The sequence below is a fragment of the Setaria viridis genome, chromosome 7 (assembly GCF_005286985.2).
Source record: "Setaria viridis chromosome 7, Setaria_viridis_v4.0, whole genome shotgun sequence".
NCBI lineage: Eukaryota > Viridiplantae > Streptophyta > Magnoliopsida > Poales > Poaceae > Setaria > Setaria viridis.
The window spans coordinates 31278935-31293248 of record NC_048269.2 but is presented as its reverse complement, the minus strand read 5'-3'; the positions used below and the strand labels follow the sequence as shown (position 1 = coordinate 31293248).

At 41.7% G+C, this 14314-nt stretch overlaps 1 protein-coding gene and 1 long non-coding RNA gene across 2 annotated transcripts; one reads left to right on the top strand and one right to left on the bottom strand.

Moving 5' to 3' along the window:
- On the top strand, window positions 1-4786 carry LOC117862528 (uncharacterized). The gene is made up of 3 exons (XR_011898816.1): window positions 1-293; window positions 481-1905; window positions 3643-4786. It is a non-coding gene; the product is annotated as an uncharacterized lncRNA (long non-coding RNA).
- On the bottom strand, window positions 2603-7905 carry LOC117862527 (gibberellin 2-beta-dioxygenase 1). The gene is made up of 3 exons (XM_034746018.2): window positions 7115-7905; window positions 3661-4087; window positions 2603-3189 (listed from the first exon to the last, which is right to left on the bottom strand). Exons 1-3 carry the CDS (start codon window positions 7528-7530, stop codon window positions 2908-2910), a joined length of 1125 nt encoding a protein of 374 aa, XP_034601909.1. The 5' UTR covers window positions 7531-7905; the 3' UTR covers window positions 2603-2907.
- Window positions 7906-14314: the final 6409 nt, after the last annotated feature.

Sequence of the window (14314 nt, the reverse complement as noted above, 5' to 3'; positions counted from 1 at the left end):
GGCCGCATGCGACGGCGGATCTCTCAAAATAAAAAGAAAAGGGAAAAAAACGACGGCGGAAGCGGCCAGAGAGGAGGTCCGGGTGCTGCTTCGATTGGCGCCATGGGTTTCTGCGGCGGCGGCGTAGTTGGTGAGTTCGTAAAGGTATTGACCTGCAACCAGTTGTTCGCTCGGCGTGGGTTTTGTGCCCCCGCCGGTGGCGTCCTTGCCACTCTGGGACTGGGAGTCTGAGAGTGCGGCGTCTTCAGGAACATCGTCATCCGCATCGTGCGGGCCTGCAGTTGCAAAATGAAGTAAGTACATGGAGTTGCCGCTTTTGTCTTAGTTATGCACGTGCGACGAATTCTTGGGAGCAAACTCTATGTCTCCGGACTCCGGTTTGTGTTCATTTTAGTGGGTCTACTAATTGTTCCCTCAAAGCTTTGACTATTGACTAATATGAGGTTGGGTTAGAATTTATAGAAAATCCTGTTCTTTCAGGTGTAGAATGTTTTGCTGGTTTTCTGATTGATCCCTGGAATGTGGTTTTCTGCGTGCTGTCCGAACTCAGAAGACCAGATTTTTTCTTGATACTGTCAGAAGACCAGATTGCAGTTCAAGTTCAACTATCCATCTGAAGAACGTGATATCCATGTGCTACACAACCATCTGCCCATGTACATATTGTATAGAACACAAGAATGGAGTTGAACAATTTAGGCTCTAGTAGATACTGAAGTGTGTTCTGGTTCAGAAGCTATTTTGGCCAATCAAGTACACATCAAACCGAGCATCGCAAGTACAGTCATACTCTTACTGAATGAGCCGATCATGTAGGCATGCCTTGGTATATTGAATTTCCTGCTTCGATCCTCTTTCAGGGACGCTGTAACATCTATCCTGAAAATGAAATTATTGAGGCTAGAGGACATAACTCAATTATAATAATAGAGCATGAATACTAGTGTTCTGCCCACTTAGTTCTGATAGAGTTTGTATTTACGGGCTTGAGCATAACTGCAAATATTCCGAGCAGTTCTGCTGATATTTTTTATGCTTTATTTTAATAATTACTGGAGCTTGAAATATCCAAGGATTCTTTTAATTGCAGATGCTAAGAACAAATTCTGTTTCTTCTATAGTTTATACTGTGCAGCAGAGATATTGGCTATGCACCACTTAATTGCTAGCACTTCATAACATAAATAATTAAATTGTCATTTTTTTTACCATTTGAAGTAGATTACTCGTTCCTAAAGCATGGTTTAGGAGATATAGTACCAAACTTTTGTTGAGTACTTGAGTGGTGATTGTATTTGTTCTATCCCTTCAGTGGGCTTTTCCACTGCAGCTATGCAGGCAACAGGTGCTGTTAATATTTTTATTTTGAGATCTTTTGTCATCCTTTTGGTAGCATATGCATACCTTTGTTCCATAGCTATATTTTATCTTCCAAGTATTATGCATTTTCCAAAATTTGCACAGAAGACAGAATATGTCTTTTTCAAACAATAGCTATTTTTTCAATGCAGCATAAACTTGTGTCGTATGGTGGATCTCTCCATTGTTACAGGTGTATGCTGATAAAATAGCTTTCAAGTTTTCTTTCACTAATCACTATACATTATTTTTCTAAATATTTTGCCAGTAAATACCCTGATTGACTGCAATAATGACTTCTGAGTCTAAGACTATGGCACCCTGTGTGGAGAATTAAACAAGAATCTTTACGTATCAGGCATGTGCTCTTTTTTTCTGACCTCCAGGAGACCAATATGCTGTAGGAAAACTCAAGGTTGCCTGCATTCTAGTAGCTTGCAACTTACAAGTAGGAGCTTGAGGTGCCTGAAGACTGCATACCATCTCTCTTGAAAGAATTTTCAACACATATGCACGCCATGCAGCTAAATTTGACATCTTTGTTAGGTAAAATCACTGAGTTTCTTTTAGTTGCCATCATATATAATGTAGTACAGTATTAATTTATGATTTATCAATCAGAGAGATTCACACTGTAGAAGTGTAAACAACTGTAGGTGCGTGACTATATCGGAGGGGCCAATACACCGAATTTATCAAATCATGCTCATGTTTTGCTGTCATAAAGTAGTACGGGCTGTTGAGGACAGCAAACCAACTTGGATTGAGATATCATTGAGAAAAGCACTTGCTTTTGTAAATTCACCACCGAAATCCCATTTTAGGATGTACTGCGATATATACGCCCATTTCTATTAAGCTCTACACGTTGGCTTATTCTTTTGTCTGAATCTACATTTTGTGATTTGTTTTGATTTCTGATGCCTTGATAGAAATAGAATGCTAAAGATAGAGAATTTTATCTAATTATTTTTATATTTTGTAACGATTGCATATCTTGTAATTATGTCCATTCTGTTAAATAATGTACTCATTATTCATAGCAAATAATAATAGGATTAAGTTTGATAATATTTGCAAGTGGGGACTAATTTGTGATGGCATGGGTTTACGGAATTAATTATAGTCAATATCTACTAGAACATTTTTTGCAGTGCCCCAAACTGAACTTGCTTGTAGTTTGTGGGAACTTTTAAAGTCTTTTCAGCCTGAAAGTTTTTGATCTTGTCACCTGGAGTCTGAGTTAGATCTCACTTTCATGCAAAGAAAAGGTTTCTTTAAGCAAAGGCAACACTAGAAAGGAGGGACGGAGAGTACAATAAAAGTTAAGGGGGACAACAAACTGCCGAAGCAGGCAACGATACATCAGTACCATACAACCCAGGACTTCTGTACAATGCTAACTACTATTACACACTGGCAGACTCTCAACCCTACACCATCATAGCCTGAGATGTCTAGCAATGGAAGCCAGAGAGCCAAAATTTTGGGGACAATTCTACCTACCTAGTCCCCACCACACACCTCCTGCAGTTCAGTAAGTGCTCCCTATTCTTGTTCTCCTTTGCCGACATTGCTGTTATCATCATCGCCGACGTGGAAGAGATCAAGACGGCTGTGGCTCAGGCGGAGCGAGTACATTGTCTTCTTGTACTCGGCCCAGGTGAAGGACCGGTACTGGCGTGGTGAGGCAGCTGTGATAGTCTCTGGGAGGGCCGAAATTTGTGCATGCAGCGGTGGCGCTGCAAAGTAGATCGTGGACAGCCTTGGCCTGCAGGCGCTTGCAATTACCCTGTGCCGGACACTTACCAGCTTCCCATTTGTTAGAGCCTGGGAACAAGAAAGGCAAAGGAGAGGTGAGTTCAAAGCAAGTTTCAGAGGGACAGTATTGTATTGCTGCACCATGGGCTAGTAGTTGTTGTTAGGTTCAGATGTAGTAACAAGATGAAAGCAGAAACTCTTGTCAGCTGGTAAGATGTACTTGATGCAGTCCAATGTGTCCAGAAATATCAGTGTCGGGGCATCTTTTCATAAAAGAGGCAATAGCTAGCATGGTGTCTAATCGGAACCCGAACCAAATAAAGGTGGATTTATTTTTCCTGTTTTCAGTAAGTAAAGAATCTATTTTTTGAAACACTGAAATGGAAGGTGCATAGTGCGAATGGTTGGGTGCTGAGTAGTGCTTATCTCTTTGCTTGTTTTAGTGCCTGCTAATTTTATTCCTAAGTAGTTCATAAAAGCAATTTTCTTTAAGTTAATCCATCTAGTACTGTTTGTTTTTAGGTAAGTTCGTGCCTTTACCTGGAGGAGGTCACCAACATTGACGAAGAATGCTGACGGGTCGGCCGGCACCTTAATCCAGACCTCCTTGCCGTCACTGTTCGGCAGAAGCACCTGCAGGCCATTGACGTCGTTTGCTCGGAGCAAGCTAATGATCTGTGGGTCAGAGTGCTCACCGAACCCGATCCGTGCACCTGCCGACGGGTTCACGCCATTGCCATTCTTGGTCCTGACAATGCTCTTCATCTTGCACTGGCCGTCATGGTCAAGCTTGTGAATGGTACACGCTGGAGGGTAGTGGTTAATCCTCAAGAGTGAGTCACTGTCAGTGTCTGTGATAAGCTTGCTGAAGGATCTGGGGTCCTTGAGCCCTAGCCCCTCTCCTAACAAGTCCAGGATCTCACATGCAAGCTGCCTCACTGCTCCCACATACTCGTTTACCACAGTACTGAAACAACAACATCAGCATGTGAGTTAAAATGCGCACATGATTAATTTGATCAAAAGATTGCAGAGATCGATTGAATGTGTGCCATGGCATGACAGAGAAAGGAGACTGAAGAAAGATGAGAAGATTTTGACTGATTGATGTGTGAAGATGCAGCAACTCAAAAGCTGCAGCCTCGAAAAGACGATAGCTTGATGCTATGGATGCATCTGGGCTGTGCAGCAGAACCAGAATCCAGTCACATGCTATACATATTCGGGTCTTGTGATGCATGGATAGCTCTGGATCAGACGTACATGAAACTTTGGACCAATTTTCCAATGGGCAAATGGGTTTTCGACAGGATTGGGCATGCTTTTTTCCACTGCTCCATCGATAGACCCATCAGTGCTTGGTATCACACATCACTGCCCTGACACTACACACCCCCTGGGACATCTCATTCATCTTACCATAAAGAGGACCCTTTGCATGTGTGCCTCCTTTCCTTTGCTTGGCTTTATATGGATAGCATGGATATGCTCTTAGGAGGGGGGGGGGGGGGGGGGGTGTCTGGGGATCATTTTTATTCCTATCAGGCTTTTGTACTTCTCTACTATGGGGCCCTACTTGCTATTACCTGTATTCCACGCTAGATGGTTACTGCAAAGATTCTGATGCCATTTCTATTTTATTCTTGCAGCTAGCATTCTTGCTTTAGTTCATGAAGTTAATTCTCATGGAATCAATTCAAATAGCATCCTACAATAATTGTATGTTTCCCAACTGCTGTGCCTAAGCTTAGATTCTGATGTGATAATGCAGTTAAAATCTTACTCCTTTCTAGCTGCCATACTATGAATTTTAGAACATTGACAATATATTAATGACACATGGCTAGCTGATAGAGAACAAAGGGAATTTCATTTCAATATTTATATATGATGTATATCCCGTGGCCATCTAAACACATCATTTTCTACATGAAACTTAGTGTAGTTTGCTGAATAAGCTGTTTGAGTTATCCAATGGCTGTGGGTGCTTCAAGTACTCATTCTGTTGCTAGCTGCATCAGTTGGTGGTTGGGTATTGCCATTAATTGAAGACCACTGCACTGCATATATTTGAGGACTGATTGACATGCAAATACACATAGTTTGTTGGAGAGGGACCTGACACTGAGAGGGGTCTTCTAACTACCTTAGAGGGAGGGTTTTCTTGTCCCTTTCATCTTATTTGCTCTCAACCAACTCTGATGAATTAGGCCACTGCCTGGCCTGTGTGCTCTCTATCCCCTAGTGTCGTGTAGATGAGATCTTTCTCATTCAGAATGCACAAAAATAGTTAAAGATATCTCATCTGTTATGTTCAGTCAATTGTTAGGCATTTAAGAGTTCTCCCAGCATAGGCAAGGGCTCTCCCTATCACAAGCAAAATGTACAACTGATTTTTCAGCGTTCAATGAAAGCAGTCGATTGTACGCTGGTCTGTTTTCGAATGTTCTTCTGGCAAGACACTTATACCTAACTTTCATCAGAAAATCTTTTAAGCCCATTCTGTGGAGCTGTCAAGTTTGTTATGTCCCATCAATTTGTGCCTTTCCTTTTGCTTTAGAAACTAGCTATGTATGCTCTTGAATTGTTGGAACTAACATATCATTGCTCTGCCTATTGCGGCATCAATTGTGCCATTATTGCGATAATAATTGTTTTGAAAACTATGTAGTCATGCATTTGCACAATTTATTTGATGGGGGCCTTTCTGACAATGACAACATAGGATATTAGTTCTACCATGAACCAGATAGGAACATCCCCTAAGTGCTAACAGTCACATGGATAGAATCATATAACTAAAATTCAGAACAGGTAAAAGTAACATGGAACAGTCTCTTTTGTTAAATGTCTTCCTTTCTTGAACAGCAGTCAGATATTCGAACTAAGTTTTGATTTTGAATGCCCACATTGTTGTGAAACTACTTGTCTGTTGGAGAAGTTTGCACTCTCAACTATCAAATGATGCTTTATAGGGAAACTAAATAGTGTACACATAAACATATATACACTTCAAAATCCAAGGTACACCAATAAACTACACAAACATTTTTTATGATATCTTTTAACATTTGAAAGAATCTATGTTGACATGTAATGCATATGTACTATTAGAGATAGGCAAATAAAAAGCATGGCTAGTTGGAAGCTAGAGTAAATAATTGCATACGTGACACCCCCCAAGTTCTCTTGACTTTTGAACGCGAAGTACCAATATTGTAAACGAGCAGAAAGCTCCTTTTTGCTCAAACCAAACCTACTATTTATGCATGTACGCATCATGTCTAGCTCCCTTAACTATAATATGCATCAAAGATTAACACCAAATGCTCCTCGCAAGGCACAAGATTAATTAAAGATAAGAAATTAAACCGTACCAATAAACCTACCCATACTACTATGCTGCTGAGAACTTAGCATATCATGTGAGACATTCCGACAGGTGTAGGATTATGATATGCAAACCACATCATACTGCCATCGGAATAGCCTGTTGGTTAAGGAGCACTGCAGTCACAGTGCAGGGGAGCATGTCACTCCAGGTGCCATCAACATTAACACCTCACGACACCTGTTTGTTCCTTATCGTACGCCGTTAACAGCTTAAGCTTTTAATATAAAACCACGAGTCCTAGCATAAATCACCGATGAACCAAGCTGTCATGCATATACGTTATTTTTTTTATAAATGTTTGTATTTATAATAAGAAGAACAAATCGATGAAAATGACAACGTTGTGCGTCTAAAGGTAGCTCTAAATATATACATGCGTAAGTCGAATCAGCTTTGAGATTCGTGTTGGAGCTTAGTAAAGGATTTCACTCTAGCTACCATAGCATGGATCTCTAAATGTGGTTTCGCATTTATTTATTAGCAATAGTTATTTCACGAGTAAGCTCGTCTCTAAACTTTAGAGAATATTGCTCTATGTGTACGCCACGTGTATGCGCATGCACAGCGGAGGAGAGCATACGTGGGTGGGGTATCGTGTACCTGAAGCGCGAGGGGTCGTCGGCGTCGATGGACCTGGCCCTGTGCGCGACGGCGGCCGGGTTGGCGTGGAGGAGCAGGTACTCGAGCTCGCCAGCGTCTCCGTTGAAGCCGATGCTGCGGCAGCCGTAGCCGAGCGGGCTCGGCGGGCCGGCGCGCTGCTTGTCGCGCGGCGCCAGCGCGAAGAACGCCGCCGTGGCGGCGTCCAGCCGCGCGGCGGCGCCCGGCGCCACGCCGTGGTTCACGGCCCGGAAGAAGCCGTGCTCGGCGCACGCGCGCGCCACCTGCCGCGACAGCGCGCCGCGGCCGCCCGGCGCGGACATGTCCACCGTCGGTATGCCGCCGCCGTGGGACGACAGCGGCGGCGGCTGCGGCGCCACCGTCTCTTGGCGCACCGGCGTCGTCGAAGGCACCACCATGGCGCGGCCTGGGGTTGGTACGGCGTGCTGTCTTGTGAGAGCGTACGTGCAAGCTTGGACGGTGCAATGCGCGAAATGTGACAGGCGAGAGGAGAGGGACGGATGCACACTAGCTATGAGTGAGATGTGTGTAGTGTAGGGGCCTTGGGAGTGAGGGGAGGGTGGTGCTGCTTATATGGACGTCTGGGTAGAGAGAGAGAGAGAGAGAGAGAGAGAGAGAGAGAGAGAGAGAATCCTATTGAAATGCTGACCCCTGGGCCTGGCCTGTTGATCTTCTTGACTTGAACTGGTGTGTGCCTGACCATAAAGTGTAGGTTAATCTCTCTCAACGTGCGACAGACCAGCGCCATCTCTGCTGCTCTCTCTACATGTCGCCGTTATTTCTCTCCCTAAGCTGTAACAGGCTCTTAAATAATCGAGGCCATTCAAATGGCTGCAGCGTGCAGGCGCAGGGGAGCACACCATTGACCCGAGTGCGGCTGACCGTCGAAATCTTGTTAAACCTTCCAACCCCTTTCACATTTGAGTCTTGGGACTGCTTGCACACATCATCTCATTTGATCTAATGCATTCAGAGTCTAATTCAAAGGTAAATTGTTGTGGGGCTAGAAAAAGATCTTGTGTGGACACGACAGAAAATTAAGGATCGCAGCCGGCCTATCACTATCGGTTCATTTAAAACCATCAGTAATAATGCATTGCCACCGATTCATAAAAGGAAAGACCAAGAACTGGAATTATTAGACGAACCTTGATCTATTCTAAGCCTGATCTCACCCACCCATTCTTATCTCTCCCTCTATCATTTTCGAAATCCTCTCCCTCTCCCCTACCTCCACTGCAAAATAATCCACATGAACATATGATTATTGGAGGCACTCATCGGGGGCATTCATGCCCGTGCTCACCATCATATATGCGAGCTCCTCCATGGCCATGAGATCATCCACAATGGCAAACTCCTTCAAAATGTCAGCGTTTTTGGCTTTCCCATGACCAAATCCGTCGAGACGTAGCACCTCTAAATTGCACCCCTCCATGCCCGTACTCTAGATCCACTTGTCCTTCCATCTCCTCCTCATCAGCTATGTTCACTCGGAATGCATCTTCAAAACCAAGTGCAATCCATCTCCTTTGGTGCCAATTCATACCATGCCTCATGTCTCTTGCTTGTTTTCATCCGGGTTCTCAAATGATGAACACGATGAATCCTTTTTTTTTAAAAAAAAATCATCCTCAAGTGGAGATCTTGATTCCTACTTCAAGTGTAAATTGAGCTTGGGACCTTTTTCTTTAAACTTTCAATCGTTTATTCCCGGTTGATAACCTTAACCAGCAGTGCTAATTGGATTTATTACCACTTCTAGAACCGGCAGTAATAATTGCCCCACTGCCAGCTGTTCTAAGATCATTAGCACACTGATGGTACAGTTTGGAGCCGACAAGTGATGATCGAGGATGTTTATAGCAGTGTTCTAAGTTGTAACCATTGAAACAAAAGAAATCACCTCCACACATACATCTCGTAGTGCCATAGTTTCACATGCAGACTATCTAATATATATGAATGCAATTTTGTATTGCCATACATTTTTTAATTGTAACACACTAATACACCCACGAGTATGCCCCTCCGATTCCACACTTACAAGTAAACCAAAAAGAAAGTGTATCTTCTTATGCACATGACTTTGCTTCCCTTCTTTGAAGGATGTGGGATGTTCTCGTTAAGTAAACCGATTATAAAGTACTCCTCTCCATTTTAAATATATAATGTTTAGAAAGCTAAACTAATTAACTAGCTTGTCATATATACTTCGTGTATTTTAAAACAAAGGTAGTAGCTAAAAAAAAATGAGAAAATGTCAGTTTTTATTGCTTTAAGAAAATACTACAGGAAAATAAGTTAAGGGCACAAAAACAAGCACTAGGTACAAAGGCAAAAAACATATATACTTCATCGACACATTATTAATAAGGCTTGACTCAACACCATTTCGATGTCATATTCAATAATCTATTCGCCCACTAAGGAGACCATTTAAATATCCAATTAATTCCCCACTGTCAATGTCTAACCCCATGATCGTTCGGATAGCAGTCACCGTTCACCAGCCCTTTGGGGTCCAACGCAATAGAATGATAGGGCAACCTATGAAACCAACAGGTCATGGCTTGACGAGAATTCAGCATCCTTCACTCCTTTGTCGACGGCAAACAGTCAATTCACAATATCAATGTTGATAGATGACGTGCACTCAAAACAATTAAGTACGGAGTATCACTCACTATGTTATTCACACTAGCTGGTTGGTACAATAAACCATACACCCTCACATTCTCTCCCCATTGGGGTGATAGTTGAGGGATGAAAATGACTATTTTGCCTCTATTATCAAGAAAATACTTGCATAGTATATAATTCTCTTCATTTGAAACAGCACATTTTTAAATAATTTGTAGTCAAGTATATCAACCTATAGACATCATGCCAGTGTCCTAATAAATTGGTTAAGATCTGATTGTAAGGAAAGCACTTCCTCTGTTAAAAAAACATAATGTGTATTTTGTTTTGGAGAAGTCAAACTGTGTACATATATTTTGACTAACAAATTATGAATATGTTTAGCTGAAATTATCAAAAAAATCTTTAGTGTATAGAAATTACCATACATTATGCTACAATTACTAGATTTATATTCTAAAAAGTAAAAGTGTGTCTTACCATTTTGACACGTTCTATATTAATGTTTAAGCTAGCTATAAATGATATACATTACTGAGAAAACAATGGTTAAAATCTAACTTTGAAGATGGACTGGTGGTGTGAGTTGATATGCATGTGTTGAGTGAGCGTGTGTTTGTTCAAAATGTTCTCCCGGGAAAAAAGTGAGTGTGTGCTTGGTCACATACGTGGCACACCTACACTTGGCCAATTGTGCGCCTACTTGCTTAAAAGCCATTAATACGCGCACATAAGTGATAACCAAAGATCTAGCAGAGTTATTTAGTGTTGGTGTTTTCTGAGACACAATAATGCATTGACAGATATTTTGCTTCATTTCCGGCCAGCTATACATGGGCAGATCTGTCGTAGCCTCGTAGCTCAGATTATTGATCCACACAAACATAGAACATGTTTGAGTGTTTGACGCTTCGAAAAGGATCGATTTGCCAGAGTATGCACGCACACGGAGAGAGAGCCATAGACGTCGTTGTAGAGGATCCGAGCTTCAGTAGGCGAAAAAATTCATGATGGTCTCACAAATTGTTTCTTTTTCCCACGCCTTAAGAGCAACTCCAGCAGTACTAAAAATCATATAGCGTGCTTGATTTCTGTTCAAATGTATTTGAACTATTTCCTATATATCCGTTATTTTTCAATAAATCGTGTTTGTTTTTTCGACTTACCCGTAAAGTGAACCCCGCATGGACTGGGCGCACTGCCATGTCAACTCGATCACGAATAGGCTTGCAAGGCCTTGTTAACGGATCGAGCATCAAATTGAGAAAATTAATCAAAGTGGATGCACACTGTTCCTCAAAGAAAACTGGATAGAGCAGACAGAAAGGCCGCAAGCATCCGCCTTTTGCTGTAGAAGAGCTACAACGACATCTAGTGTACCCTACATGTTAGAAATATAGAGAAGAACACACACATGCACCAACAGATTCCCAAACAGTCTTTAGTGTGATCAAGTACTCTAATGCAAGCACATCACTAGCTAGGTGACAACATATTATACTCCATCAGCTACTGCCTAATAGCCTAACTAACAAAACAAACTCAATTAGATATATAATTGGGGCTGGTCTTGAAACAGTGATGTTGTGCAGGTGCAATGCTCCATGCATGAACAAAGTGAACAACCGTCAATAATGCATCCATGCATGCTTGCTTCATGCTGTACAGTGTCTCTGATTGTACCTACGTGCATGAATCAGTATTAGCATATGGTTTGATCAAGCTAGCTTTTGAGCATCTGATGCTGCAGCTTAGTTATACCGTAATGATATTAAACTAGCTGGGCTTATCCTCTTAATTATATCGTTATGATAGGTGCAATGTTTTTCAACATACATAATTTGCCGTCCACTTCATCACTTGCTCACTCGCCACCTGATCTTTATAAACTACCAGTACAGGTGATGGTCAAATGAAATTCAATTCGTCAGTGTACGTAACGTAATAAGAGAGTACCGAATTATTGGCAGACAGGACCCAGTTCCGTTCGGCGCCGTGCATGATTGAATCATGTCACAGATTAAGTAGTGTGCTAGCTAGTTTAATTAAATTTAATTTAATCCAAAGACACATAAGATCAAAGTGTTAGCTTAATAGATATAGTAGAACACGTACACACAGTGCTGCATAATTTATCTCTTAGATTCTTGGAACAAATGTCAGATGATAAGAACATCACGGCAGGATGATGCCTTTTTCTGTTGCACGTACGCATGCATGGACGGCGGAGGAGGTTTAGAGAAGCTGATTAATGTAAGGTCAGAGGACACCAACTTTACTAGACAAGAAGGATTTGTGAAATGATATCGTAGTTTAGCCTCTCTTTTTGTCTCTTGTCTCACTGTCTTTATAAAAGCTGTTCCCGATGCTCTTAATTCCTGTGACGTTCCTATATCATTAACTAACCTTATTAGCTTCCAATTTTTGTACTCCCTCCATCCAAATTGTAGGTCGTTTTAGCTTTTTTAGTTATGCATCTAGATATAGTGTATGTCCAGATACATAATAATATCTATAAACCTAAAAAAATCAAAATAACTTATAATTTAGAACGGAGGGAGCAGCAAATAGGGGCAAAGTAAAATAAAACCCTAGACATAGTAGACTTTTCTGAATTCTGAGTGTGTTCGTGCGGTTACTGTGGTCTTGGTTTCTGGTTTCCACGGCAACATATCTATGCATCTAATTAACCTAGCTATCGTTTGGGGATATAATTGGAGTGCACACTAGCTAGTTAGAGCTAGCAAAAAGCTGCCATGGCCCCCATGGCCCTATCACTTGTGCACTTAAGCTCACTAATTTTTATTCAGTTTATTAAGTGATGCATGATCGCTAAACGTGGCACTTACCACATCCATCCAATTTACCTTGATGCAAAACATGAAAAACTCAGTTTTATTTGAACATTTGATGATTAAGTATATTTCTGGCATTAATTGTTGAAACTGCAGGCACAACAAAATGATTTGATAAAAAATATTTTCAATATATCTGAAAATGTTTTTAACCACTATATATAGTTATATATATATATATGATATTTGTAGGCACGAAGTCTCTTGTCCCTCTTCAAACAAAATTAAGGAGAGGCCGGCAGGCGGCAGCATTTTCAATTAATTAACAGGCAAAGTTTATAACACTTTTGCTTAAAAGTGTATTGCTGATGTGTAGATGCTCATCAAATTAAGGTGTAAATTAAACATGAATGAGAAGAGATGTTATTGCATAATTGTCCTTGATTTATTTTGTCTATCTTTCCTTCTTTTCTTATCAATTGTCGATATAATACACACTGTGAGAGGAGGAGACCACGCAGAAAAGAGAAATGAGAACGCATACACACTGCTTTAGTCTACACTTGTAACATGCATACGTGTACCAGCTGCCTCGTCGCCTTTTTGGAACATGGCCATCAAATACGCTCATCCTACGTAGAAGACGCCTTTTTTTTAAAAAAAAATTCTCTTGCCCCTCTAGAAAGCGAACCGCCGATGAGGAGAGAACGTGAGCGATAGCGACGACATCGCGCAGCGCCGTCTAATTAGGAGAAGAATAAGATTAGATCAAGACAGAGTTGCTCGATTATTCGCTTCGCATGCATGCATTAGGCCGCAAACACGCTCAGTACCTATACGTATGCATGTCGTCGAGGCATAATGTGGTCGTCAGATATAATAGACGCACCGGCGACATGTCAGTTTCATGGTCAGTTTATGATATGATTGCCTCTTTTTTAGGAGGCCCACAATTATTTTAGATGCATGAGCATCCTAACCCAAAAAAGCACAAAGAAATCTTAGATGTTGTTCTGAACAGTAACAGCCTGCTCGGAACAGCCGGCATGGCTGCGGCTGCGGCTGCAAGCCAGCAGCAACAGCAGCCGGTGAGATGCTTTTCATATCTAGCAGCAGCTGCAGCAGCAACTGAAGCTCTTGCGACAAGACTTTCATATGAAGAGAACTAAGTGCACTTCGATCATCAAGTTATAAAGTGGCGTTTGCGCTGCCCAGTGTGTATTGAACAAGTCACTGCTCATGATTGTAAATCTATTTCTAAGATTTAGTAAAAGGAATCCGGCTTCTTTGAAAAAGGAGATAGCTGCGAGATGCCATCACTTTGATCTCCTTATGCATGTTTGCCCTCTCTTTTTTTTCAACTTTGCACAATTTGCCGTTTTGATGAAGTCAACACACCGTTGTCCCTCGTTTTACCTACTTTGATGGCAAAAAGTGCCAAAACAAGGGACAAACGATGTGTTGACTTGGTCAAAACATAAGGAAAATAAGTACAAACTTGAAAAAAAACAAGAGGGTGAACATGCAGTTAGATACTAAAGTTGTGGGCCTGTTGCAGAATTGCAAATGGCCCTTGAAAAAAAAAGAATCAATGCTCAAGACCTCGTGTTTTTTCGTTTTGAACACCGTCAGCGAGACAGAGTGGCAACAACACGGGCTGACGGGCACCACCACCTGTGTCATGCACACGAACCTCTTGCGCATATGGGCCTTAATAGCTCCCATGGGCTAATGATTTGGGTCG